At 44.2% G+C, this 26690-nt stretch overlaps 1 protein-coding gene across 1 annotated transcript; it reads left to right on the plus strand.

Moving 5' to 3' along the window:
• Window positions 1-18168: 18168 nt before the first annotated feature.
• LOC120848425 (monocarboxylate transporter 11-like) lies at window positions 18169-23945 on the plus strand. The gene is made up of 4 exons (XM_040220386.2): window positions 18169-18346; window positions 19380-19523; window positions 21518-22363; window positions 23668-23945. The coding sequence occupies exons 1-4, from the start codon at window positions 18193-18195 to the stop codon at window positions 23943-23945; spliced, it is 1422 nt and encodes a 473-aa protein (XP_040076320.1). The 5' UTR covers window positions 18169-18192.
• Window positions 23946-26690: the final 2745 nt, after the last annotated feature.

Consider the following 26690-nt stretch of genomic DNA (forward strand, 5'->3'; position numbering starts at 1 on the left):
CTTGATTACTCGACGGCAAAAGTAATTGGACATTACTTAAAGAAGTAATCGTTACTTTTCCGATTACTTTATTGTGTGAAGACACGTTTTTAACGCTCATAAAAATGAACTACTTCCAACCTATATTTCACATTTGCACAAGTATTGAAGAAGAAAAACTGGCTCCCTCTTCGTGGTCGTTGCACCTTCACAATGCGGACACAAGCATAGAATTCGTTTGAAGGCGTTTAATGATTTGGGCGTTCGCAACTGTGTATGTGTGTGTGTGTGGAGGGGGGGGGGGGGGGAAGCGGAGGGGGTTCTAGATCTTGTTAAGCTTGAGCAAGGGTTGTCGCTCAAAGTTTGCGTCGCTCATTTTATTATTCACATGTGTATGAGCTCGCATGTTATACAAAAGAGCAGCAGCTCCAGGATTTGAAAAGGATCATGTGTAGTATCCATTAGCGGAAGAGATCGCCCCGACCACTTCTCAACTCGGAACATTGCTTGTCACAAAGACCTCGTAGGGGAAATGGGGAAATACTTTAACTGCCTTTGTTATATTTTGCATCCGCTTTAGGCATTCTTCGGTTCTGGTTCTCCTACGGGCTGCGAGTAGGTACCCTAAGCGGGATTTTTTTTATTTTTGTTTTATTTCTGTGTGTGTGTGCGTGAGGGGGCTAGTTTGAACGAAGGACTCACAAAGCTACATTCCGCTTCCTCAAACTTCGCCCTGAATGGCCTTTGTCACGCACTGTGGCTTCCCAGGGGCTTCCCACTCCCAGTCCCAGCTCGAAAAAAAAATAAAATAAACGGACATTCCACAGAAACTGTACATAGAAAGAGATTGACCTCGTTTCCTATGACGTTTCCTGTCATTTCATAAAAAAAGGCGTGTGCCCCCGGAAGGGGGGAGGGCATGGACAAATTGTAACGGTTACAAGTAATTTTATTACTTCAAAAAGTAATCAGATTACTCTTCTGATTACTGCCTAATAAAAGTAATCAACTGATTACAAAATTACTCCCAAAAGTAATTGATTACAAGTAATTTGATTACTTGTAATGCGTACGGTACAAGTCTGCTAAAAATCAAGGAGTTTCTCTTATGTAGTACTAGGACAAAGAACATCAACAAAGACAAGCGAAACATGTTATCGTCATTAGTAAGGTACGCTGCTATTTAAAGTTTAATAAAACCGAGAATAACATAATGATGACTTATGTTGGATTGGCCTGAAACTGGAGTGGAGAAGAAACATCAAAACGTAGAAGAGACAAAACAATAGACAGGACGACGTCTTAATAAACAGTCTCAATAGACAGAAAATAGACATGACGACGTCCCATTTTCTTTCTCTTCTACATTTTGATATTTATTCTCTACCCCAGTCTCAGGTTAATCCAAACACTTGCACCCTAATGATATTTTTTTCTAGTGCTTGATGTTTGCAAAATAGAAAAGTTGATATATTCAAATTTATTGGAAAAGGACAAAAAAGCGATATAAATTTATATTTGTTTATTGCCGTCTTGCATGAATTGTTCTGAATTCGGCCAGAGTTTTCACATCTCGTAAAGGAATCTGTCAAGTGCACGCACTGGAGCCGCAGTTCTTCTGGCGTGGTGTATGCGGTGTTAACCCATCATACCGAGAATTTAACAGCGGGATTCAAATACGTTCCCGCGGTGCAGTTGAGAACCTTCGCGAAGGGCTCACAATTACGAAGGGGAGTGTTCACCCGTATTCGTGTATACTCCAGAAATGTGTCTGTGCCAACTGACTGCACCACGCTATCAGATTTTGCGCAAAACCCAGCAGCATAGTAGCAAAATAATAACTCGTCGGCGGGGAGCACTTCGTCATACCTGTTGACGTAAAACACCTTTGTCGGGTTCAACCTTTCCAGTGTCGTTATGTAGAGATGGTACAAATGGTGCAGCACCGCATTACATATAAAAATCTGCTTATGACTACTTGAGGATAGTATCATCTTCGTTGAGTTTAGGTCATAGTATTTCTGTGAACGGTTACCGACATATTCGTAAGTATTTAAATTCTCCGCGATTCACCAGTATCGAGGAATTGCCTTTTCATTGAAGATAGAGTTTCTAGATACAAGACTAGGTACGAGAGCCACTAAATGCTTTGCAATAGCCGGAAATGATATCGGGTGTATTTTGTAAGAGGTATGTTTCAGGGATCCAACGGTCGCTTGTGGAACAAAGAGAGCGTTCGCCGCCTCTTGCTACTCGTGTCCAGTCTCTATCGCTGACATTCCGTAAACATTGTCGTACCCCGACGTAGTATTTGTATACTGTAAACGACTTAATTCTCGCGATGACCTAATTTTCGCGAATTTCGCGACTCGTCTACAATTTCAGAAAAATAGGCCCCGCGAACAATTCCGTCAAAATATAAACACATTGTAATCTACATGGAGATCCTTCCGCATCGCGAAAATTAGAACCCGCGAATTATTCCAGAACTTCAGCTTTGATCTAAATCGCGAACTAGTGAGCCCGCGAAAATCAAGTCGTTTACTGTATTTGTAAAGTATTTTTTTCCCAGTAGAAAAAAAATGTGTGTATGTAAATATTTGGAATACATTTTCGAGAAGATTCGTGTCGCAGATGTTGAGATTTAGACTAGCGCTATCTTTATGATAAAAATATAATTAATGCAAAAGTGCAAGGGAACTGGACAAAAAGGACGATAATAATCCCTGGAGAAAGGATACAATGAAGATTTGCGTTTGTTCTTTGTCCCCCTTGTTCCCCTTCTCCAGAAATTATCATCATCTGTATTTTTGTAGTGTTCTTACTGGGCAAGGGTGGCGTTTGTGAAATAAACGACCGTCATATTTTTGAGCTTTGTCACAAACCTGATTGATTTCATAGGAGAATACTAAGAAGCCTTCGTTTAGTATCGTTAAAAATATAAATAACCTGCCAGTCTATGTACGTTCTGTACAGGGGGAGAGACTACCCGTTTAAAGTCGGCTTTGCCACGGTACCATAGCTTTACTTGTACAACTTCTCTAACAGAACACAGCATGCTATTTAGCGTTAATTTAATATTGGCTATTGAAATCATAACTTAAGTAATATAGTGGTTCAAAACCGCGGATCGAAACAGGGGAGAAAAGAACCAGTGCACTGAAAGCGATATCGATGGTAATGGCAACATGATCGTCTAACCTACCTACGAAAATACTGAACAAAATTGGATTTTATATGGTAATAAGGTGGATAGCTGGGCTAGTTGGTAATCGTTGTACATAAAGGAATAAAACAGCGTAAATGATACAAAAAGGAAGACACAACCCGGAGAGGACAGAGCGCTTAGAAATGATAAGGTTGGTTAAGAGTAGTAGTAAGTACACATTTTCGGGCATTAAATAAAATGCTGAAGTACCTTGTTCAGTTTTATGAATTTTTAGATAAGAGGTCCTCGATGATCGTTGCAAATTTCCTTGTAGCGTAGATATATGTGCTTTCGTTTTTTGACGTCACAGTTTCTAATACTTTTTTCGAAATGTGAAATGCCCTTTGATGCTCGAGACGCAGTTGTAGTTCTGGCAGCAACAATGGAAATAGATTTCGAAACTAACTCGAGATAGGATCGTTCGGTAGCCGGTGCATTTTCCATCATGAAGCGTCCGAAGAAAGTTGTCGGAGGATTGAGGAACCTAGAACCATATAGTTTCTATGTTCCTCAATCGTGGAGCTCTGAAGGTAAATTTCGAAAAGTGCATTGAGCCGTAAGCGCCTATCGCTCGAAGCGGCTAAGGTAAGGATGTCACGCTACATAACCAGCTCTGTTCATGTCCGAAGAAACACAATCCGTTTTGACTTACATTGCTTGGACCAAGAAGTTGGTTTGTGCGATCGGTTGAGGGTTATCCTTCCTTTTAAGGAACCTTCTAAAGAAGTAACTCGACTCAAGCGTCAGTTGACTTGTAATGAAATCAGGTGATGAAGTGCTTCCACGTGCGATGTCTTGTATTTGCGAAGAAAAATAAAGCGAATCAAGCTAAACATTTTCGAAAGGGTACAAAAAGAGTTGCTCCTCGCCCCATATTGCGCTATAGATCCCAGAACTTCAAATGATGTAGTAATTGTATTTGGACATATTTTTGGTTTGTTAGTGGCTATATATGTTTTTATGCGAACAAGAATCAGTATTATCTTATATATTTTAGCGTAATTAAAATTTATTACGAGTAAAAAATGAGTTCATGGTAGTATTTATTCTAAACAGGGTGTTCCTAGCGCTATTCGGGTGTAAAAACTAACATAAAAAACATTCACAAAGGTGTCTTTAGGTTGTGCATTTATCCTAGCTAAATATCACGAGTGCCAAGCTTTCTCAAAAAGACAAAAAGAAAAAAAAAGGAAAAGAAAAGTGTTTTTTTTTTCTGGTTAAGGAAAAAAAAAAAAAAAAGTTAATGTTGCACCTTCTGTGAGTATCTGCGTGAACCAAAAGTTTTGTTTCGGTTTCGCCTGAAAAAGAAAAATAAAAGAAAAATACACGTCAAGAGACTTTTCTGATTCCAATACGGCCAGGGGGGAGGCCACACGAATAACAGGGGTAATTTTAGCTCGCGTTTCTTTACAAAAACCTATCCTCATAATACTCGAGTATATAAATGCACTGCCAAAAGACGACTAAAAAAATTGAACTGAATTTAGTTCCTGGAATGTTTATACAACGTTTTTTTACAACCGAAGGCGCTCAGAAAATATTAGGTAAACACGTTAAAAAACACACGAAAACAAACAAACAAGCACCACCACCAACAATAACAACAACAAAAGCACTTTGGGCTTTTATGCGTGTCAGGGTAGGTTTAGCTGTAAACAAATTAGACCAACTAAACTGCCAAAGTCAGCGGCGAAAGTGTTCAAAGGTGACCGAATTAGCTATGAATGTAAGTTGTGGCGCCATCTTCCGTTGAGCGCAGCGAGGAGATGACGCACTGTGTTCTCTGCTGGCGGGGTTTATTGGGAGATGGCGCCACAAAGGACATTCATCGATCATTCGGTCGTCTGCGAACACGTCCACTCTCGGTTTCAACAAACTTGTTTTAAATTTTGTTCCTTTTTTTGCAGGAAGAGAGCTGTGCTTCGATATTTGATTGGGTAAAATCCACCACCTCAGTGCCTATTCAGTGAAAGTTTCAGCTTCCTATGTGCAAGCCCCAATATTTCCTGCTCATTTTAGAGCGTAAGGCTCACTGTGGGCATCTTGTACACATGGATGAAGTAAATCTTGCATTTCCTAGACGTGACGCAAGCTTAACGAAACATGTCTGTCTGGCGAGGCGTAATCAGGCGCACACAGGCTCGTCGTCGTCCGAAAATATGTCTCGCTCCGTGGCACACCCCCCGGATAAGAGAGGACGTAATCAGCCGAGCCGATGTTTCCGGCTCCAGCAGGTTTTCGACACGTGTGAGAACTAATGCATGTCGCGTCTCGAATCTACCTTGTTGCCCGCGAAAGAGGAACAACACTGCAGCGCAACCTCGAAGGATGGTTGTATGCAGCCGAGTTATATTCTGCTTTAGAATTCTGCTTTTTTTTTTAAATATTAAATATGACCTCCGTGAGTTTTAGAGCTTAATGATATTATCGGCTGGTTTTTCTACCCTGTTTCACTTCAAGTACGTCCTACCGCAGCCGTCGCCGCGATGGGCCTGCTCTTGACATTGCGCTTGCGTGGACGAAGTTCAGACAAATCTGATTTCTGCACACGCGCAGTGCCCACACTTCGTGCGGGAACTGGGCGTCACGTGACCTAAAATTTCCCCTTCTAGGGACAATGGTCAACGTTAACACACGGCTGACGTCCGAGAAAACCGGCCCCTGTGTGGGCAATCGCTGGCTCGTTTGTAAGCAGCGCGTTGGTCTATGTAGTCCATTTCACAAATGTCTTCTGCAAAGACAAAGGCCCAGTCGCATAAGCCCAGCTCAGCAGAATGATTTTATTTGTGCAAGAACTCGTGCGTAATATAGCAGGCACTTTCCAAAGCCATACGCTCGTGCCCACGACTTTGTCTGCACTGTAGAAGTTTGCGAGATGGTGCCTATAGACCTAAAAACTCCAGACACACAAGTTCGCATTTGCCCACACCACGTGTAAGCACAATGCGTTCTCAGGAACTTGCGTCAAGTGGTACGCCTTCGCATGCGCCGCGTCGAAAGCAGCGTCACGGCAGCTGCGTGGGGTGTATCTCAAAACGTCCCATTCGCATTTCGCCCGTTCTAGTTTCGCCCCATTCTCGTTTAGACCTTCTCGTTTGAACCTTCTCAAAACATCCGAACCGGCCTTTTCGCATTTGGGCCTAATCTCATTTAGTCCCGTTCGCACTAGGACCGAATTGCGCGTGGTACGTTTTCAGCCTTGGATTGGCCCGATGTTCGTAGAGTATGCTGCCGTTCACTTTAAGGAAAATTAGAGTACAAAGTGCGTGTGTGTGTGTGGGGGGGGGGGGGGGGGGGAGGTGGAGGGGGGGGGGGGGGAAGGAGGAACTACTCCGAGTGCACCTTCCCGCGACCCGGGAAAAGAGAGACCTATCGAATCATGGTAATAAAACCCGAGACTCAGGAACACAGAAGGGGAAGCCGTTCTTTGACACAAAAGAGCAGTGCGGCGTTTTATTGCCCAGCGCCTGTTATTTCCGGACAACCCAACGAGCGGGTCATGAGCTTCACTGCATGTTTCAAGAGTAAAAGAGACGTATTCCAGGAACTAGTGGCCAAACCGCGGGACTAATTAGCACGTGTGCGTGTGTATGTGAGCACGTCCGTATAGGCGAGTTGGGAGGGGGGAGGGGCGGACTTGAAGAAGCCTCTTCGGGGATATGCGGTGACCCATTCACAACACCAACACCTCGAAGTGCCCCCTTTGATTTTTTTCTTGAAGGATGAAACGCAACGGATGTAACAAGAACGGATCAAATGCGGCGGGCCCAACCGAGAAGGACGTTTTGAGAATGGTTCTTTTGAGAAAGTCCAAACGAGAAGGTCGAAACGAGAACGGGCCCAAATGATAACCACCCGCTGCGTGACGTCAGAGCCAGCGTTGTTTCATTTGATCAACTCTTCCGGGAGAGGGCACTGCCCACCCCCTCGCCCCCTCCAGTCTGCGTCCTGTCGTTTCAGACGCCATCTACAGCCTCGTTTCTGAAAGTATGTATTCCATAGATTACGGTAAAGCGCCTTCTAGACACTGTGCTTTGAAACACGTGTTCCATAGAATTCCCTGCAGTTTTCAAAGCAGCCGTTCCCAGAATGGTGGTGCATCGAACGACGGGAGGCGGACCGTGCAGGAAGAGAAGTGTGTCACTGTGCCACCAGTGTCACTGAATACAGTGTCAGAGTAGCGTATTCCCATTTTTAATGCTTTTGTCGAGAACAGTCTAACTCTAGCCGAAGATGTTTTGATTTTTTGCGACATTATTGGACGGTAACAGTCATGTGAGACGCGTGCCGTCGCTATCATCGTCACTGTTTCGAATCGGCGCCGTGGGCCACGATATTTTGACTGGCTGCAGCTTCTGCTGCGACGCTCCGAGTCGCGCTTCTCAGCCGCCTAGTGCCGTGATACACGTATACACAGAGAATCGGATCCTACCGTTCCCAATTTCGCGGCTCGTACATGCCTGCTTGCTGTGCCTTCGATTGTAGAAACAGATCAGGGAAAGGAAAAATACTCTCCGGTTTTCCGTCAGGCAAGAACGTTACTGCGAAGGGGAGGAGTACAGGCCAAGACAAACTCTTTATATGCGACCATGTTACCCGGAGCGCGCCTATGGGGAGCGTTGTCCTCTGAGCTGCCGATATAGTTTGCGCCGTCCCACTAGATGGTGCCATAACTCAGCTGCTCAAATGTCGGACTGACATTTGCAAATGCAGTGGTGTGTGTCCCAGGAAACGCCCGCGCCAATATGGAGCGCAAGCAGAAAGAGGTTGGACGCCAGGCACTGGGCTGCCATGGAGCAGTCGCCAACGAGGCAGTGCAGGGTGACCTGGGCTGGTCCTCATTTGAGGCTCGGGAGGCTTCAAGCAAGATTGCGTAAGACGGACGCTTTCGGCTTATCGATAGATGCCGTTGGGCGAAGAGATTGTTTATATACACCAACTTGGGGGGCTGGTCTGCGGACCCGCTGGCAGAAGCGCCTCTATCAACTTCAAACCCAACTACGGCTTCTTTTCGGAGCCTGTTGGTGCGTCGACACAGACGGAGTGGACGTCGGAAGTTAGGAAGAGGGTCCGAGACTGCGAGACCCAACAGTGGCTCTAAAACGCCCAAACGAAATCGACGCTGGGAGTGCACCTCGCCAACAAAAGGGCCATCGCCTCGGAAGTCCGACTGCATGACAACAGTCTGGGTAGCCGCTTCTTGTTCAAGACACGTGCTGGGCCCGCCGCACGCTGTCTTATAGGCGTCGTTTCCACACCTCTGTTATGTCAACAACGTGTAGGGTATGTGGGGTAAACAACGAAATGGTGGAGCACATTGTGTTAGCCTGCGCGTGACTCAAGCCGTCCCGGTCACAGGACAATGGCCCAAGGCGTCCGAGGCCCTTAGCGCTCGCTGAAGCGTTGGGCTTCACTGAGAGTGAAATCGGACAACTCATAGCAGTCAGCCCAGCTACGGGACTGAAGGTTGCCTCCAACGACACAAACAGGCTTGTCGCAGACACCAAAAGGAGACTGAAGGACTTGTGGCACGAGATCCATCTCAGGGATCCTTAAGATACCGACGCCCCCAGGCTTGGGCACAAACCTTGTTTGAGCCCTTCCGATTCAAAGGGAAATAGACACATCATCATAGTCATCATAAATTCGCGCTCGAAATGCTTGAGGTAATGGGCTGGTACACGCCGGAGAGGTCTCATATTGTTTATGAATGGTTTGCTTTCGCCTCATTATTTAATCGAACTCACCGATTGAACTACACTACAATCAAATAACCCCTTAAGATAAATAAAAAAATAGCACATAAACTGAGATCTATTTTGCTTTACACCGTGTCGTAAAAAAGCGCATAAATAAGCAGATGAACAGGGTGCCATGTAATTTTTCACAAAAGGGCCCTTAGGTGGTGCCTTTATCACACTAAAATTTTGTGAGTGTAGATTGTTGGAGAAAAGTTCAAGAAAAACCTAGGGTACCACACTCGGATGTTCTGCACGTGCTTTAGGGTGTTAATCTCTGAGAATATTCCGAGCTTTTGTATCATTTGGCGCCATATGTAAGCAGCATCGTCAACCCGACGGTATGCCCGACGGTATGCTCAACCCGACGGTATGCTCCGAGCACAAAAAAAAAAAAAAAAAGTTTTGTCTTTTTTTTAGACATTTATTCTCACAGGTTTCGAGTATGATCAGTGCACCCTCTGAAAACACCTTTGTGAAAACTTGCATGGTACTCCGTGCTAACTACTAGATAAGAAATAAAAAAAATGAAAGACGTTTACAACTTCCTGTAGCGCCGATTTAGAGCGCAGCTCTTGAGGAGGAGGAGGGGAGGGTACTGAGGGGAGGGTATGCCGCTCCTCCTCATCCCTACTCTCTCCCCCTCCCCTTTTCCTCCTTTCACGCGCGAAACGCGCGTCCTCACGCCAGGTTTCGGCGCGGTGCCAAAACGTCCCGTGACGTTTCGGTGGAAGTCACGGTGGCGTTTCGGCACGTGACTTGCACCAAAACGTCACCGTGTCGAAACGTCACGCGACGTTTCGGCATCGTCCCATAATGCACCACGCGGTTGCGCCGACGCCGACGCCGACGCCGCTGAAGCCGGAAACGGACGCCTAATATCTGCGCTCTAAAACATAAACGACTCTAGGATTGCGCTGAATTCAAATTGGATGAAATTAATATTTTAGAGATTCTGCAATGAATACACATGTTCGCCTTTCATGAACTGACAAGAGACCATGGCACACTTTAAAGAGAGTGGCCCATATCAGGCAGCGCTCGTAGTGCACGCGTCTATCTGCCCAAACACCTGGGTCAGGTGATTTCTAAACAATTGGGAATGACTTAGAAATTTATCGGTCTGTAGATAAATTTCTGCGCTTTGTGATTTCTGTGCTTTGTAGTTAAGAACGTAATTACAGAGAGCGTTCACCAGATTCCTTTCACACCGGCAAAACTATTCACGGGAGAGAAGATAAGCTAGGGCCTACACGCTGTTTACATACAAATTTGCACTTCCCCAGATCACGTGTGGGCACTGGGTGAAGGGTCGCTTATAGCACACTAATACGTAATTTAATTTTATGGTGAAATAACGAAGCGTAAAAAAAAAATGGGAATATACGCAAACCGGAATGGTGCCCGGGCTACTAGATAAATGGCGCCACTAAGTTTGTTGCAAGAAAAAAAAAAAAAAAAAGCGGGGGGGGGGGGGGGGGCGTATAGGAAATAGTTGTGTAGTGCAGCGATGTCTCTATTATCGTCAAGGTTTGTCTTATATTAGAGGATCAACGTCGGCGTCCTTCCAGTTCTAACCGCTGGAGAAGACGTTTGGCCAGAGACACGTGTGGTCGGGACGTGGATTGATAGCGCGTTATCGCTACAAAATAACGCAGAACGTGAACGCGCAGAGCTTTCAGCTTCGCCGAGCGAGGCCGAGCCCTCAGTTATCGGGAAACACGTGTACGCGCCAGCCTGCGTAAAGATGGAAACACGTGTCATGGTGGCACACAGATCAGAAGGAGATATATGCCGCCATCTCGTGTTTATTTTGCCATCGTTGTGCACAAAAACAACAACAACAAAAAACCGCGTTTTACGAGATACATGTCTAGAGAATAGAATATTTTGAAGGCCCACTGGCAACCCCAATATTCCTATTTTTTAATTGTCTCAATGGCTCCAGGTTGGCGTCAAATAACAAAAAGCAAAAACTCGAACGCTCAAAATAATTTGAGCGAACCAGTGTACATTTTATTGTACTTCACTTCCAGGTTGTTCTTTTCGCCTGCCTTTGAGATGATTCGCAGATAACATTTATGAAATATTTAGTAATGACATTTAAGAAATAAATTTTACAGCACTTCTCAATGCACTACTACGATTGTTTCAGACTATGTTATATGACAAAAAGCACTGAGCTCGTAAATGGTAAAGCTAAGCACTGTGCCTTCTATGTTAATTTTGTTTATTCTCAATGTGGTGATTTTTGAGTCGTCGTCTTAGTGTCAGCTGCACTGTGAGTGACCGAAAAAGAAGTGGTGGCTCTGATAAGTTCTGCTTGGTGCCGCCAGAGGGCTGTTGTGAAGGTGAGGGAGATCTCCTCGACCTAGTTGCAGGACTGTACCTGCTAAAAATAAAAATGAAAGGAGAGAGAACAGTATACGACGAAACAAGCTGAAAAAAGGTGGAAAAGTGATGCGTCAACTCGAACTTACTGAAATTGATGTAGAAAGGATAGACCAATAGATAACAGCGTTCAGACTTATATATTTACAGGACATAATTACCAGCAACATTTCAAGCTGACACATCACTAATATGTACCAACTAGTTAAACTTATGCCTGTAACCAAGGTGCAAAATAATTAACATAAAAAAGGCAGTGACAACTCAAGAGAAACACGACCACGGACGTACGTGACCACGCGCGCACACAATCTCGCAGACACACGCGCGCACAAACAAAAACGCAAACACAAACACACACACACACACACTCACACGCACGCACGCACGCACATACACACACAAACGCAAACACCCACACATACGCACCCAAACATACGCGCACTTGCCCACACACAAATCAGCTCGCTCTCATTCTGGACTGCACGCTCTTTGTTCCTAACAAGAGGCATCAGCGCAAGAGACGTTATAGCAAGCCGGTGGAGGTTAGGATATTCAAGAGGAAATCGCTGGAGTGTACGACTTCGGCGTGTGGATACGAAAGCATTTGCGATGTCGTGTGTTTCCGATCGTATAATGCCAAATGTTCTGAGATTCTGTAAAGCTTAAACTGGAAACACAACACAATCCTTACAGTCGAGTAGTAGATGTCGCAACGTTTTTTCTTCGTTGCACGTGAACACAGTGCGACGCCTACATCACCTATTTTAGATACAAATGTTTTAGCAAAGGTCGCGCGGTGAAGGCGCTATGGACGCGCAAACGCATTAGAAGAGTTTTGTTTTTGACGAGCAAAATAGTTGGTGTCTCAGGGCTGATGTGCCGTTCGTCTTGAGGGAACGAAGCCGTCAATGTGGGCCTTGACGTCGCCAAGCCACTCCTTGAAGTTTACAGGACTTCGAATTGATATAACTTTTTTATGTGCCTCTCAGGCTAGTTGGTCAGCATCGGGGTTTCCAGAAACTCCTACACGTACTGCAACTTATTCTAGCTACACTGTAGAATTTGTTCAATATAATTTTAATAATTGTAATACTGCCTTCTCATTCACGGAATTCTAAAGCCCCTTGATGTTCTTGTGTTTCTCTTGCAAGTAATGTGAAATTGGTACGCACCCGTGTCGGGTGCGGCCTTTGGAAGCAAATGGCTGCGGACTACTGCTTCGCTTGGAAACGTTTTTATTTAAATACCAAAGAAGTGGGCGCCATGTGCGCCCTGCTTTTCGGTCATAAAGAAAAAGAAAAAAAAGATTTTAGCTGTTTCGGGAGCTCCCAGAAAGAACGAGATGACAAGTGACAGCGATCGGGGACTTGAGGGGATTCAGCAGTCTGGAGCCAAATGGAGGTGCCTCCATATCTTCCAGATACATAAGGAGCGCCTGTGGTAGCTGCAATGACCCGGCCAGGGTCGGGAGAGGATCGTGGGTTGAGCCACTCAGTGGAGAGTTGAGGGGGGGGGGGGGGAGGAGAGAAGGTTAAGAGAGCGCAAGAGCGGGCTGTGGACTGAAGGGGGCAGTACCACAAAAGATGCGAGAGCGTAGCGGCTGTTTGTCAGAGGGTGCCGTCCGGGTCCAGAGGAATTTGTGGAGACATACTAAAAAAGGTGTGAGCGAGGAGTGCTCCTGATCTGACTTGGTGTATGGGGGAGGTGTGGTGACGAGTCAGGGGAAGGCGGGAGACGGAGGGGAAGTTGAGGGGATTGGGCCTGACTGGATAGGCATTGGCGTCGTTGACTGATGTGCACCTGCCGGACTCCGTGAGTGTCGTGAAAAGGCGCGGGGTGCGAGCTCTGGTGGTAAAGAAGTCGGGGCCCCGGCTTGCGCGGAGAGAAGTTTAGCGCGCGCAAGTCGGTGAGCCCTTTCATTTCCGGGAATACCGCGATGGGCGGGAACCGAGTCACCGAGAAGGTGACCTGTCGTTTAGATGGACAAAGCGGCCCGATGAATTTGAATGGCAATCGCCGATGTCGGCGACAGGTGTCGGATGACCGCAGCGTCGATTAAACTAAGGATGTGGATTAGTTAACGAAGCTCGGCGTGACAGGAGGAGCTGGGAGTCGAAAAAACTAGGGAGCCTTGTTGGTGGCCGTCGACATCGCACCATGCCGTGCTGAAAGTCGGTGAGGAGCGGTCGTTATTGATGGCCGCGTCAGTGTAGAAAATCTGCACTGATGAGGAGGGGGTGCTGAAGAGAGTGCAGATGGCGTCGAGCATTGTCGTCTAGGCGGTATTGCTCTTTTTCATCCATGATCCGAGTTAGGGAGTGCAATGCGTGAGGGGGTAGAGCTTCCATGACGGGGGTAGGGTGAGTAAAGGAAGAAGGCCTATTACAGCCGAGCTTATGCAGGGTGTAGCGCCCTGCCGGAGTGGCTCGGAGTCGAGTCTCTTGAACTGCGATACGGGTGGAGGCCAGGTCTTCAAGGCTGTTTATCTGGCTGTAGCTGGTAAGTTCTTCATTGGGCGTGTAATGCGGGAGGCCAATGACGAGTCGCTGGAGTTCTCGATTACGCTTTCGAGCGGAAGTTGTGTGGTGTTGGTGAGGTGGTAGTACGTGTAGTCGTACATAATTCGGGAAACCATAAATGCCTTAGCGAAGATGCGTATAGATCGCGTTCGTGCACCCCACGAGAGCGATTGGCTACTCGAGACAGCAGGTGGCTGAGCTGCTTCAAGATGAGGATGGTACGCCGGAACCAGGTTTATGCACGGCTGTCTTCATCAAGGTGAAAAACGAGAATTCGGATGCTCGTGCGGCGGCAGAGTGTGAGCCTGCGAGTGTGAGCTTGATGCACTGTTTTTCCGCTTCTCTGTCCGGTGTGCTACCATTGGAAGCGAATGGCGGTGGAGCACTTGCTCGTGGCCCTTGTTTCGAGCGTTCTCACCAAGAATGGTTATCGATACATGTAGAAAAGCGCGAAGCGTGAATTTTATTAAGTGGTTTTTGCGGGACCTTGGTATGGCAAACGTCCTGAGGGATGGGCGGGAGCGGGTTACCACGCCAGCCAGTTGTTTATCCCAGTTTAGTTTTATTTCAGCAAGTGTAAGCCTTCATTTTAGCGCAAGTTGATGCTACCTATGTATGGAACCGGACACTGCATCTATTTTTGATTCCTGGAATGACAAAACGGCTGGTATCATTCGATATCGGTCCACTGAGCCGTTGGTGTTAATTTGAAGGTCTCCCATGCATTGCAATGCGAAAGGCCGTTTAGCAATTGTGCGAGGCGCGAATTGCGGTGTGATGCTTTTCTTTAAATGCCTGGTCGACGCGACGTTCTCGATATTCGAATGTGTGTCATTGCCAGGTTGATGATTTATGTATGCCGTTAGTTACATACTTTGTATAGTTCTAAACAACTCAAAATATATCGATAGACACAACCCCGAAAATGTAAGAGATTTTAAACTGCGCAACGGCAACAAGAACACAATTTTTAAAAATCGAATTTGGAGCCTCCGATTGAGTCAATGAGATAGATGGCGAACTGGTGCCTCCTTATTGTTTCTTGTTGGTCAAAAACGGAAATGTCGTAAGCCTACAGGTTACGGAACTGCCGATAGCGCTCAGAAATAATTATAGCCTTGATACGAATATATTCAGGATGCGAACCTCCGAAAGAATATTGTCGCATTGTACAATCGTGAAGGTGACGTCGTGAGCTTCCCCTTTATGAATGTAAGCAAAAAAGACAAAAAAAAAAAGACAAAAAAAAAAAAAAAAGAGCCGTGGTTATTTAGAGCCCCGCAATAACACTAGGAAAAGAAAAACAATCTCAGGACGGACTTGACCAGTCCGAACCAGTGTTTTGTTATGCGTCGTCTGTGCTCCTTACTTCGCGTGGAGGCTTGACAATAAAGCAATTTCGGAATCGCAGTGGTGGTTTCTTCCTTCTTTCTTTCTACACACTGAGAGGTCTTAGAGGGAGGAGGGTGGGGGTAGCCATTCTTCGTAAGAAAGCCTCACCAAAGCAGTATATAAAGAAGTAAAGGAAGAGACAGCTCACAGGAGTCAGTGTCCCCTGTCCGAGCGCAGCAGTTAAATATATGAGATAGCGGTCCATCGGACCGTGATACACAGTTTCTGTGTGCCGATTCCCACTTCCGTGTGCTGGGCAACTACTGCGGAAAGCAGCGCTGCAGCAAAAGGAACATCGAGGTAAGCTTTTATGTCAATCTCTAGACATTTACAGTGATGACATCGCTGTAATAACATTGCAGTTGTTTAAGTGTTCTCGAATAACGAGTTATGTAGTTCTTCACTTTAGAGTGAAAGAAATTTAGTAATATGTTGAATTATTTCATGACAATAATTGGACTGTAGTTAACTAATTAACTTTTAATTTACAGTAAGAGCATTGCTCTAATAAATTAATATTTTTAATGACTATTTGTATTAAGTGACAAAATTGTGTACTTTACGGTGCAGGTAATTTTGTAATGCTTTTATTACGTTATGTCAATCATTTCGTTGAGGTTATCCTGTTAATTGTTTAGCTTTGTAGGTTTCCTATCAACGAAGAAGCGTTACCACCCCAAAACCATTTTAAAGAAACGAACAGGGGGAAAAAAATGAAAAGAATAGGCTGTAGTTGAGCCTTACCTCGCAAAATCTCCATGCGTTAAACACTCTTTGGAAGGTGAATCTTGATGCGATCGTTTTTGTCCCGGACATCTACCGAGACTTCGAAGGAGAAGGGCTGTTTTTATAGACACACAACCCCTTCTGCCAGCCAAAAAGAGTGAGGTGTCATACGCGAGAAAACCAAGATGCGTCGATGACAATGTTCCAATTACAACCAAAGCTCAAGATGTAGCGAACCAACAAGATCCAGTAAAAATCTTGCAAGCAAGAAATCAACCTTCCAAGTTTGCGTAGAGGGTCAGGCGATACTGTACGTGACGTCCTCCACCGCCACGCTGAGAACGTCAAGTGACCACCGCCGGCTAAATTTCGTGCCACCTGCCAAATTTGGGGGATCAGTTTTCTGCGACGCTTTAGTGTAACGCTGTTTCATAACGTTCGCGAACTCCCACGGTTTTCCCCTATAAGTAATATAGGGTACGTTACAAAGGTTGAATGTGAAGCGAGATGGTGTCTCATGAGCCGAGATCAAAATCAAAACTTCGTTGAAACAAGAGAGATGATGTACGTTATACGTTCCGCCAGTTTAATTAAGTGACGTCAAAGTAATCTTAATGTATTGCCAGTACTTTCTATAATAACGTCATGGTAATTACCTTACCTTTAACTGGCTGTGATCGTTTCAGGAATTTTCTGAGAAGCAAATAAATATGTAACTTGATGACAAGACGAAAGCAATTTGGCCAACTTTTTACGTGAGGCAGTAAAACTGGTGATAATAAACCCCTTCCTTGTTTTTTCTCTACCAAAGCCTGCGTTGGTGCGAAGATTATCCTAGTGCCTTAGTATCCGGCATTTATTAAGAAATAAATTGGGAACGGAAGGTCACTTGTTAATGCGTTGATTCGCTGCATCCTCAAAGAATCCATAGAAAGAATGCCAAAACGTGTTACTGACGATGATCACGGAAAATGGAAAAGGTTTATTATAATTTAAAAAGAAAAATAAAAAAGAAAGGACATGTGGGTCAGGGAGAATTTTTAAAGACCAGCTTGCTCATTTCGCTGTCTAGTTTTGTCTCATCAGCTAGTTTACAATAGATACTGCTGCTTCGTTTTAATTTTGGCTACTGAAGCGTTGACTAATTTGATTGTGGAGTATTTCTTTTTGGTCTTGATAAATATTTTTTCTATCTTCATATTTCTGTCGTTTCTGCTCTGAAACCCTATTCTAACAATGTCTTTTACTGGAAAAGGAAGCAGTATCTGTAAATAGGGCACTAAATAAACAAAAGAAAAGGGTGACACCAAGAAAATAAAAGAAATGCTTAAGAAACGATTTTTAGCCAGACAATGGGTATAATACCTTCGTTGTACCTGCTCTGACTGTACATGCAAGGAACCAAACGGCAGGCAGGGCAGTGATTCGAGACAGGCTAGGTTCAACGCATTTGTGTATTTCTTGAAGAATGCCACCGGGCAATTGTTGGGTTCTGCTGCTAAATGTGTATAAATAGGCTGAGATATTTTTGTGTTAAAAATTTGTCTTCATAAATATCTTCTAGATATACGAGTGCTCACGAAGAGTAAAATAATACTGACATCGAAAAAAACTGTTTTTTATGTATGCGTTTTTTACGTCATAAACTATGAATTATTTCAGAAGTTGTGGTCACTGTAGGAATTTCTGACTGTCTGCAAGACAGAATATTAAAGATTTAGCTAACTAAAATTAGGACTAATGGTAAATATGTTTTTTTAAGGTAAAATGTATTGCTTGTATTATGAGAGGGGCAGTTATGAGTAATACATTCACATGGTATTTCGTACAACCAAGCAGAACACGCTTGTTGAAAGTTGCAGCTGAATGATATGCCTGAGTTTGTATCATAAAGAGTTTTTTCCTTATAATTATGCACAAACGTAAAAAAATAAACCAGTTGGTAACACATATCTGTGCAGCATTCTTTCTTCAAACTGTTTCCAGAAACCAAATCCTGCTAATATAAATCATGACTCTGCATCTGTGCAGCATTCTTAACATAAAGTGTTTTCATCAAGGTCCTTTCTACTAATATAATGCCCATGACTTGGCACCTGTGCAGTATTTGTTATACCATGTGTTCCGAGTGCTGAAAAAGGTGGTTTCCCGTTACAGCATGATGAAAGAAAAACTGAACGCGGACCCGTCTAAGGTGGCCCCCAAGAAGGAGCCTGGTGTGGACAACTGCTGGTACATGGCCGGCATTTGTGCGCTCGTGCTCTTCTTGACATCGGCCACCATACGGTCTTCGGGCTTTCTCTACATCGGCATCATGGACGAGTTCAACGTGGACAGGGGACAGGCCTCGTGGCCCATCTGTCTCATGGGTGCTGTGAGCAACATGGCTGGTGAGAAAGAAGTTTCCTAACCCTCAAGGGTTGTTCAGACGGTTGCTTCTGAGCGTGCCATAGTGCGTAGCGCCCGCTTGGAATCGCTTACTACGAGATAACGCACTGGCACACTGGCGCCATCTGTCAGGCAGCCCTGGAACTGTGTAAAACTACAGTAAAATCCTGAGAGATGCCCCATCCCCGAAAGTTAGCCCATCTCTATTTTTTGCTTGATTTGCTATATCTTTAAACACCGAAAGATAGCCCACTCCTAGTAATAGTAGTGTTTTGATCAATGATAGCGTCGGCGTAAATGAAGCTACTTAGCTAAGCGAGCGTTGCTGACTGGGAAGTACAGTCGTTTTTGCTTCGTTGCCCCTTGCCACAATAACAAGCTTAGAATGGACACGATCTAAAAATAGAAAATTTTTAAAACTTTTCTTGATTGCACACCGAAAGTTTAGCCCACTCCATATTTTCACCCTATTTGCTCTCGATGTTAGGTGGGCTATCTTTCGGGATTTTGCGGTAGGCTGAAATCTTCGGTAGCGCGCGTGGCGCCCAAAGCTCAGTGAGTAAATGTAGTATATACTAAGTCTAAAAAAAGAACTGCATGTGAATCGATGCTGGAAAAACTGGAGCAAGCGTGTGGTATCAGAACGCGCATTTCTTGCGCGAGTAATTGAACAAATTGAGCACTTTGCTAAGCTAAATTCGCGCGTCTTCGCCTCTGATAACAAAAACATTACTCGCGCAGTTTGAAATTAAGTACACTACAGCTTAATATTTCTATAAAAAAAAAAAATTAAAGCGTGTTGTAGAGCAAAACTCGCGCGGAATTGCCTTTACGGGGCACAATCGAGAAAATTAAACTCGGTATCCGGACCGCAAAGATTAACTACGCATTGCAGAAGGCTGAAACTCCGTGAGAACGTGGCAGTAGTGGTGGTGACAATATGAAGAGGTTTGGGAGCATGACGTAAACCAGGATCAAAAAGTCCGGAGTGGAGGTGTCTTACCACAGCTTACGCAATTTCGATTTTCCTTACAGGTCTGGTGGCCGGACCTCTCTGCCAAAAGTTCACGGCCGTGCCCGTCATGTACGCCGGCAGTGTCATCATGTGGGTAGGCATCGTGGCTTCGAGCTTTGCGCCGAGCATTACATGGATCACCATAACACAAGGAGTTGTTTTCGGTAAGAACTTTCCCTGAAACCGGGAAGAAGAGCGAAATAGAACAAACAGAACACGCGAAACATTGGAACACTGACTTCGTTCAAAATTCCATGATTACAAGAAGAAAACAAAACCAAAAAAAAACAAAAAAACAGTAGAGTTACCCTTCAAACTACACAAAATTGAAATTAAGAAATATATTTTTCCCTTCTTAAACAACATTTAAATAACAATCGGTAACAGATAAGTTAAGTGCTGCGTGGGTTAGTCAGTTTCACCTGTTCCAATGTGTTAAACTATTGGGGAGGAGGCCGAGGAGTACGTGGCACTCCCTAGCGGCCACCTTTAGAACTAGCAATGTTTGGCAAACAAACCCTCCAACCGCAGTCATTAGTGCATTCGCTGCAACGGAAGACGATGATGCAAGGCTCGTAAAAGTTATGTGACACTATTCTTTTCTCCTAAACGCAACTAAATGAAAGTAATCTAGTTCCCCCTTGCGTTCAGTGTCATCGAAGTCCTCTTGAAATGCAAAACAGGCAAATGCGTGGTCACGCACGGCGTTGCGCGCGTTGGATCGTGCATGGCCAGCGTGACGTACGTATTTCTTTAGCGATTGACAAAACACGCACTTTACTTTTCAGTTAGACTGTCTCTCGCGAGAGCCATAGACCACATCGGCGAGAGCAAGCGGTGCCTCATTGAAGGATAGGAGGTGTTCATCTGCGATCATGTCATCGAGTACAGCATGGCCTCTGAGCCGCCGATCGAAATTTTTAGCCGACAGGAAACCTATGAAAACTTATACTCGGTTCAAAGCATGCTTCAAGCTCTGCGGTATGCAGAATGTGAGCACCACATCGCTACAAACAAATATGCAGCGAGCGCGGAAATAATGCGGCGATACGCTAACCGGGTCCTGGCGTCGGCGTTGTTTGCCACATAGCGAGTGTTCCTGCTGATGATGATAATATTAAAACTGCAACCCCTATAGTTCGATCTCCTCGGCAATAGCTCCAGAATACTGCAGCGGAATTGCACAGGGATATGACACGTGTAGTAGACCGCTGGTGAGAGTCATTGCTTAGGCCGAAAATTGAGTCTTGAAAGTACTGAGCGAACGTCATTATACATGCTGACGTATAGCTGACTTCGCAATCTCCTACTTTTTTTGGCGAAAACGCTTTTATTGGTTTCGTCGTGCGTCATGTTCTTATTCGTAGGCCGTGGTATTGGCTCCCCATGCAGTCTCTAAAAAGTGGACAAACGTGTATTTTTAAAGAGAAGAGGAGAGGGAGGATGTGTTATTACTGATCACAGATATACCCCGTTCAATCCTAAGCTGACAGTGCGGTGGGAGCTACGAGCTATACGAACCAATAGACCGCCTCTTTTTCATCACCTGGCTCCGCTCTCTTTGCGTAGGCATGGGTGTAAACGTAATCACGTGTCAAGAAATGGAAGTATGAGTGGTCTTATGAGCACGTAGCTTCCACTGCACTCTCAGCCTAGGGGTGAATGTAGTATCATAGTTGGTAACATGGCTTAGGAATTTATTACGCGGGGACGTGAACAGGCCCTTCATGTTTGTACGTGCTCCCGCGAGATAGTAAATTTTTTCTCGATGCATTATGTACCTACCACCCAAAAAATTAAGCATTTGGGAGTTTTTTTTTCTTTTCAGATGTTCATAGCCTGGATTTTGGTGTGCATTGAAGTGTAGTACATGCAGAATGAACTATATTGTTTAATGACATTTATTTTTCACTCTCCATACGTGCTTCGAGCAGAGCTCCTACTATAACTGTATATATGAAAATATCTTACTCAATCAGATGACCCCACAGCGAAAGGCTAATTAGTATCATTTAAAAGAAAGTGTTATAGAGTTTTGTTGCAGGTAGTTTAGAGTGATAATATTCTCTTTTAGAAACGTGACCTGTAAAAAACGCCTGCGTATTTTATTATGCGTGTGGACCTAATACCAATTAATTTTTTCTTTGTTTCCACCAAGGTTTCGGCTCCGGCATCGTCTTCATAATGATGCCGGTCTTCATCAACCAGTATTTCGACAAGTACAAGGGCCTCGCGCTGGGTATCATGTACACAGGATCTACTAGTTCCGCCTTCGTTTTTCCGAGGCTCCTTCTCTTCCTGAAGGAAACGTACAACTTCAGGAGCAGCGTCATGATCTACGGCGCTATCATCATGCACATCACGGCCATCAGCCTCATCCTCAAGGAGCCAGTATGGATCCGGCGCAAAAGGTACGAGGACAAGCTGGCCAAGCAGCGCGCAAAGGCAGCCATCTTCTCAATTGAGAACGGGATCGCCAAGCCGGCTGTGCACCCCGATGACCTGCCCAAGTCGGGGCCGAATTCGGAAAGTCTCACCTACGGTCTCACTGTCCTGCGTTGCCCAATGTTCTATGTCATCCTTGTAACGTATATCATCTATGGATACAACTTCGACGTCTTTATGACGACCATCGTCGACTTCGCGAGAGACAGGGGACTGTCTATTCAAGACGCCGTGGGCCTCGTACCGCTCTTCTCCATAACGGACACCATCGGACGCCTTGGCCTTCCGGTGCTGGCTGACAGGGGTTACCTAAGACGCAGCACTCTAGTCATGTTCAATTACCTGCTCATGGGTGGATCCCTGCTTGTGCTGCCTTGGGTGTCGTCGTACACGGGTATACTGTGCGTGTGCCTCAGCGTTGGAATCTACATTGGCTGTGGCATGACGATGTATCCCGCACTCATGGCCGAGTATATTGGGCTGCAGCGACTCCCAATCAGTTTTGGCATCGTGGGCGCCGTTTCCGGACCGCTCTTTCTGCTGAAGCCCTTTTTTATTGGTGAGTGAATCATACATACGTTTATTAGGACTGCTGGGAATAATAGGCTTAGATGGGCAGTTTGTGTTTGCGTCGCCGTTAGGGTTCATGCATTGCGCTGTGTGGGCGTGACTGTGCAGACTCCAGCGTAAGGGGGCGTCTTTGAATAGGGAACGCTTCGATGTAGCGCAAGTTTATCAACGATAAATGCAAGAAATGGTGAAGTGTGCACGCTGGGTTCAGTGAACGGGACGAGAAAAAGGCAAAATGTTTACTCATATCTTTATTTGTATCCCAAATTATTCGCCTATGTAGAACTTACATGAAAGAAAAAACTATTTCCGCAGATATAAAACTAAAAGCTAAGAAATCTATGTGCAAACAAAAATGGGATTCACCGGTAAAATAAACTGGAAATAAATCAGCCATTCTCACATATTTTACGAGAGGTATGAGAATACGTAGAAAATATGAAGCAAACGTACAATATAAAATGGAGCATAAAATTTACAGGAGTTAACGTACGCGCCGATAAAACTATAGTGGCAAAATACCTCCAGCGTGGTATTAAACTTTGTAAGCACTCTAGTACAACTTTGCCCGCCAACATCCGCAAAAGGCCCTGTGAGAGAAAATCTCATTTAACCTACAGAGTTAACTTAAAGAACTACGAGGAAATAAGTTGGAGTCATAAAATGCAATCCGCAAAGACGTAATGAGCGAGCTATACATCATACTTATTAGTTTATTCGTAAATAACGTTTAAAAAAAAAACAGATTTTTTGTTTTGTGTTGTTGTCCTGTACCTTTATTTCCCTCATGGATGAAGAAAGAATAAAACAATTAAAACAAAGACAACACAACCTCAACCACATGAAAGATGTGGTTGTGTTGTCTCTGTTTTAATTGTTTTATTCTTTCTTCATCCATGACTTAAACCAACACGCTCTTCTCCCAAGCATACTTATTTCCCTCGTTTCCGTTTTTAGCTATGTGCACATTGTACACCTTATTTACTGAGCGGATAGGAGTGATTGATCCTCCACAAGAAGTTCTCAACAACGGAAAATATTATGGTTTTCAGCGCGAGACGGCTGCCTTCGCGGCGCTTTAAGCGAAGAAAAAATATATATACAGAGAGGTTCAGTTTGCCAGACACCAACCTGTGTCTAACGTACTGCAGTTCACTTCAGATTGTTTGTTGATTTTCTAATCTGTAGCTATATAGAATTTGATTATTATGTGAATACACGTTGGCGCTGAGGTAGCATCTTCGGGGGCGGCTAACAACAAATATCACTGACACGTTTTTAATTTTATTACAGGTCTTTTTAGGGATAAAGTCGGCTCCTACGATCAAATGTACATACTCCTGGGATCTGCTCTCATTGTGCTCGGTGTGATTTGGCTCTGCGTCGTCTGCACCGAGTGTCGACAACAAAAGTCGTGGGACATTGACCACGGCACATGCCATGTTTCTCCCGTGGCGGGAGACGGCGTCTACAGCCAGCCTTGCTTCATCGCTGAGAGTTGGTACAAGGATAAACCCCTCCCGGAAGACCAGTGCAGGAAGCGAGACCGGACGTGTGCTGAAACATTTTGACGATGAATATGATACTCAGCTTAGCAGAAACAGCCGTTTCTAACTACGCGTCGTTCTTCTGAGACGGCCGTGAAGTGCTCTTATAACGTCGCCAAGGACATTCTAGAAGACTGTTCGTGGGGCGTCAACGATGTCGAAGGAATTGTGAAGGTTTCGTGTTTCATTCCTAGAGTATGCTGTTGACTTATGTTGTGTTGTCCTACGATTAACCACACAAAACCTCACCAAACTATTAGCATTAAGAAAACACGAGACGTTGGGGACCCTGATTGTATGAGCTGAGAAACTGAGGGAGAGAGGGAGACGAGAGTAAGGGTAACTGCCTAGAAAAGGCAAGGCTTATTTCGCGTATCTTGCTTACGTCTTGTGATATTCATGTTTGTCTGTACCGAGTCAGTTTAAAAGAAAATGGATATGTTATTTATGTGTATAATTGAAGGATGCATCTTGTTTCCTTTTTAATTATAATACGGTTGGATAGTCATTTCAGCAGGATTTGTGTTGATCTCACGTATGTTCGCATACTTCATGCCAGACTTGTACCGTACGCATTACAAGTAATCAAATTACTTGTAATCGATTACTTTTTGGAGTAATTTTGTAATCAGTTGATTACTTTTATTAGGCAGTAATCAGAAGAGTAATCTGATTACTTTTTGAAGTAATAAAATTACTTGTAACCGTTACAATTTGTCCACGGGCCCCCCCCCCCCCCCCCCCCGGCACACGCCTTTTTTTTTATGAAATGACAAAAATAATTTTTTTTTTTTTTTCGAACGGAAAAAAGAAAGATTTTTGCGGAGCTGTAGGCAACGAATCTCTTTCTATGTACAGTTTCTGTGGAATGTCCGTTTTTTTTTGTGTGTGTTTTTTGTTTTTTCCGAGCTGGGACTGGGAGTGGGAAGCCCCAGAGAAGTCACAGTGCGTGACAAAGGCCATTCAGGGCGAAGTTTGAGGAAGCAGAATGTAGCTTTGTGAGTCCTTCGTTCAAACTAGCCCCCTCACGCACACGCACACAGAAATAAAAAAAAAAATCCTGCTTAGGGTACCTACTCGCAGCCCGTAGGAGAACCAGAACCGAAGAATGCCTAAAGCGGATGCAAAATATAACAAAGGCAGTTGAAATATTTCCCCATTTCCCCTACGTGGTCTTTGTGACAAGCAATGTTTTGAGTTGAGAAGTGGTCGGGGCGATCTCTTCCGCTAATGGATACTACACATGATCCGTTTCAAATCCTGGAGCTGCTGCTCTTTTGTATAACATGCGAGCCCATCCACATGTGAATAATAAAATGAGCGACGCAAACCTTGAGCGACAACTCTTGCTCAAGCTTAACAAGATCTAGAACCCCCTCCGCCCCCCCCCCCCCCCCCCACACACGTACACACACACACTGGCGAACGCCCAAATCATTAAACGTCTTCAAACGAATTCTATGCTTGTGTCCGCATTGTGAAGGGGGAGCCCGTTTTTCTTCTTCAATACGTGTGCAAATGTCAAATGTAGGTCGGAAGTAGTTCATTGGTTATGAGCGCTAAAGACGTGTCTTCAAACAATAAAGTAATCGGAAAAGTAACGATTACTTCTTTAAGTAATGTCCAATTACTTTTGCCGTCGAGTAATCAAGTAATCTAATCGAATACTTTATAACCAAGAGTAATAGTAATTGTAATCGATTACTATTTTTTAGTAACGTGTACAAGACTGCTTCATGCTAATCCCTGCTGGTATCGGGGATTGCTAACACTGTCATTGTCACAATATTGTTGTAAATAAATCGAGCGTTAATCAAAAAAAAAAGAAACAGCCAAAAAGTTAGTTTAAATCTGCGTTTTTTTACTTATCGTGAAAGTGCACAGCCTTATAAATGTGTACTTGTTTTCAAACTGCTAACGATGGGCAACTATGCCTTGGTCATCAGTGACACTTTTCGCATGTGTTTGCAGTAGTAGTATTTTTCATTGCTTCATTTTTTTCCAAACTATGTGCATTCTCTTTTTTTCGATTAAATTAAAAAAACAAAAACAAGAAAATACAAGGCATATAAAATGACACATTTATTTGTGGAATCATATTAAATGAGTCAAGATCAAGCAGCATCAGATGTAGCTTCACCACAATTCCAAAGGAATTTAGATTTCAATAGGCTTTAAACACACACAAAAGCTACAAAGAAAAAAACAAAACAAAAAGGAAAATAGAACACCGTAAGTAAGCAAAGGTGTTATGTCGCTTTTTGTCTGCACTCGTCTCGAAGTAAAGTTTTACAATTAATTTTCCCTTTCAGTTCTATCTATGTTTGGCTCGGACGTGACGAACAGACAAACAGGAAAGTCGGCCATCATGTTGCGCTTAAGAAAGTTTACATAAAATTAGGAATTAGTGAAGGTGATTCCTGGACACGCCAATCAAATTTCACTGTGCTAAAAAAAAAAAAAAAAAAAAGGGTATAACGTAAACCGCGCCGGGGCAAGCAGTTCACGGTGCGAAGAAAAGAGCAATTTTTAATTGTGTAGTGCACATAATTCCAAGCTTTCGCATGTAGCAGCTTAACATATAAAAAGTGTAGCTGGCAGAACATATTAGATTGCTCTACGTATAGAATGGTGATTGCCTCGAAAAAAATAACTATATAAGCTTTGTGGTATTAATTGAAACGAAAGATTTGTTCTGGCGGGTCGATGCTTGGCCGTAATAAATATATTGAAATGCCGCTATAATGAATTTTGGCATGCATGTAGGAT

Source organism: Ixodes scapularis, unplaced genomic scaffold (genome assembly GCF_016920785.2).
Source record: "Ixodes scapularis isolate PalLabHiFi unplaced genomic scaffold, ASM1692078v2 PGA_scaffold1__304_contigs__length_218370807, whole genome shotgun sequence".
NCBI classification, from domain to species: Eukaryota; Metazoa; Arthropoda; class Arachnida; order Ixodida; family Ixodidae; genus Ixodes; species Ixodes scapularis.

Excerpts from the sequence above, each read along its gene's own strand:
- LOC120848425 (XM_040220386.2), top strand. The coding sequence starts at position 18,193 with ATGGCCGGCATTTGTGCGCTCGTGCTCTTCTTGACATCGGCCACCATA. Across the intron at positions 18,347-19,379 it reads TGCTGTGAGCAACATGGCTG|GTCTGGTGGCCGGACCTCTC; the intron begins GTGAGAAAGAAG and ends TTTTCCTTACAG. Across the intron at positions 19,524-21,517 it reads AACACAAGGAGTTGTTTTCG|GTTTCGGCTCCGGCATCGTC; the intron begins GTAAGAACTTTC and ends GTTTCCACCAAG.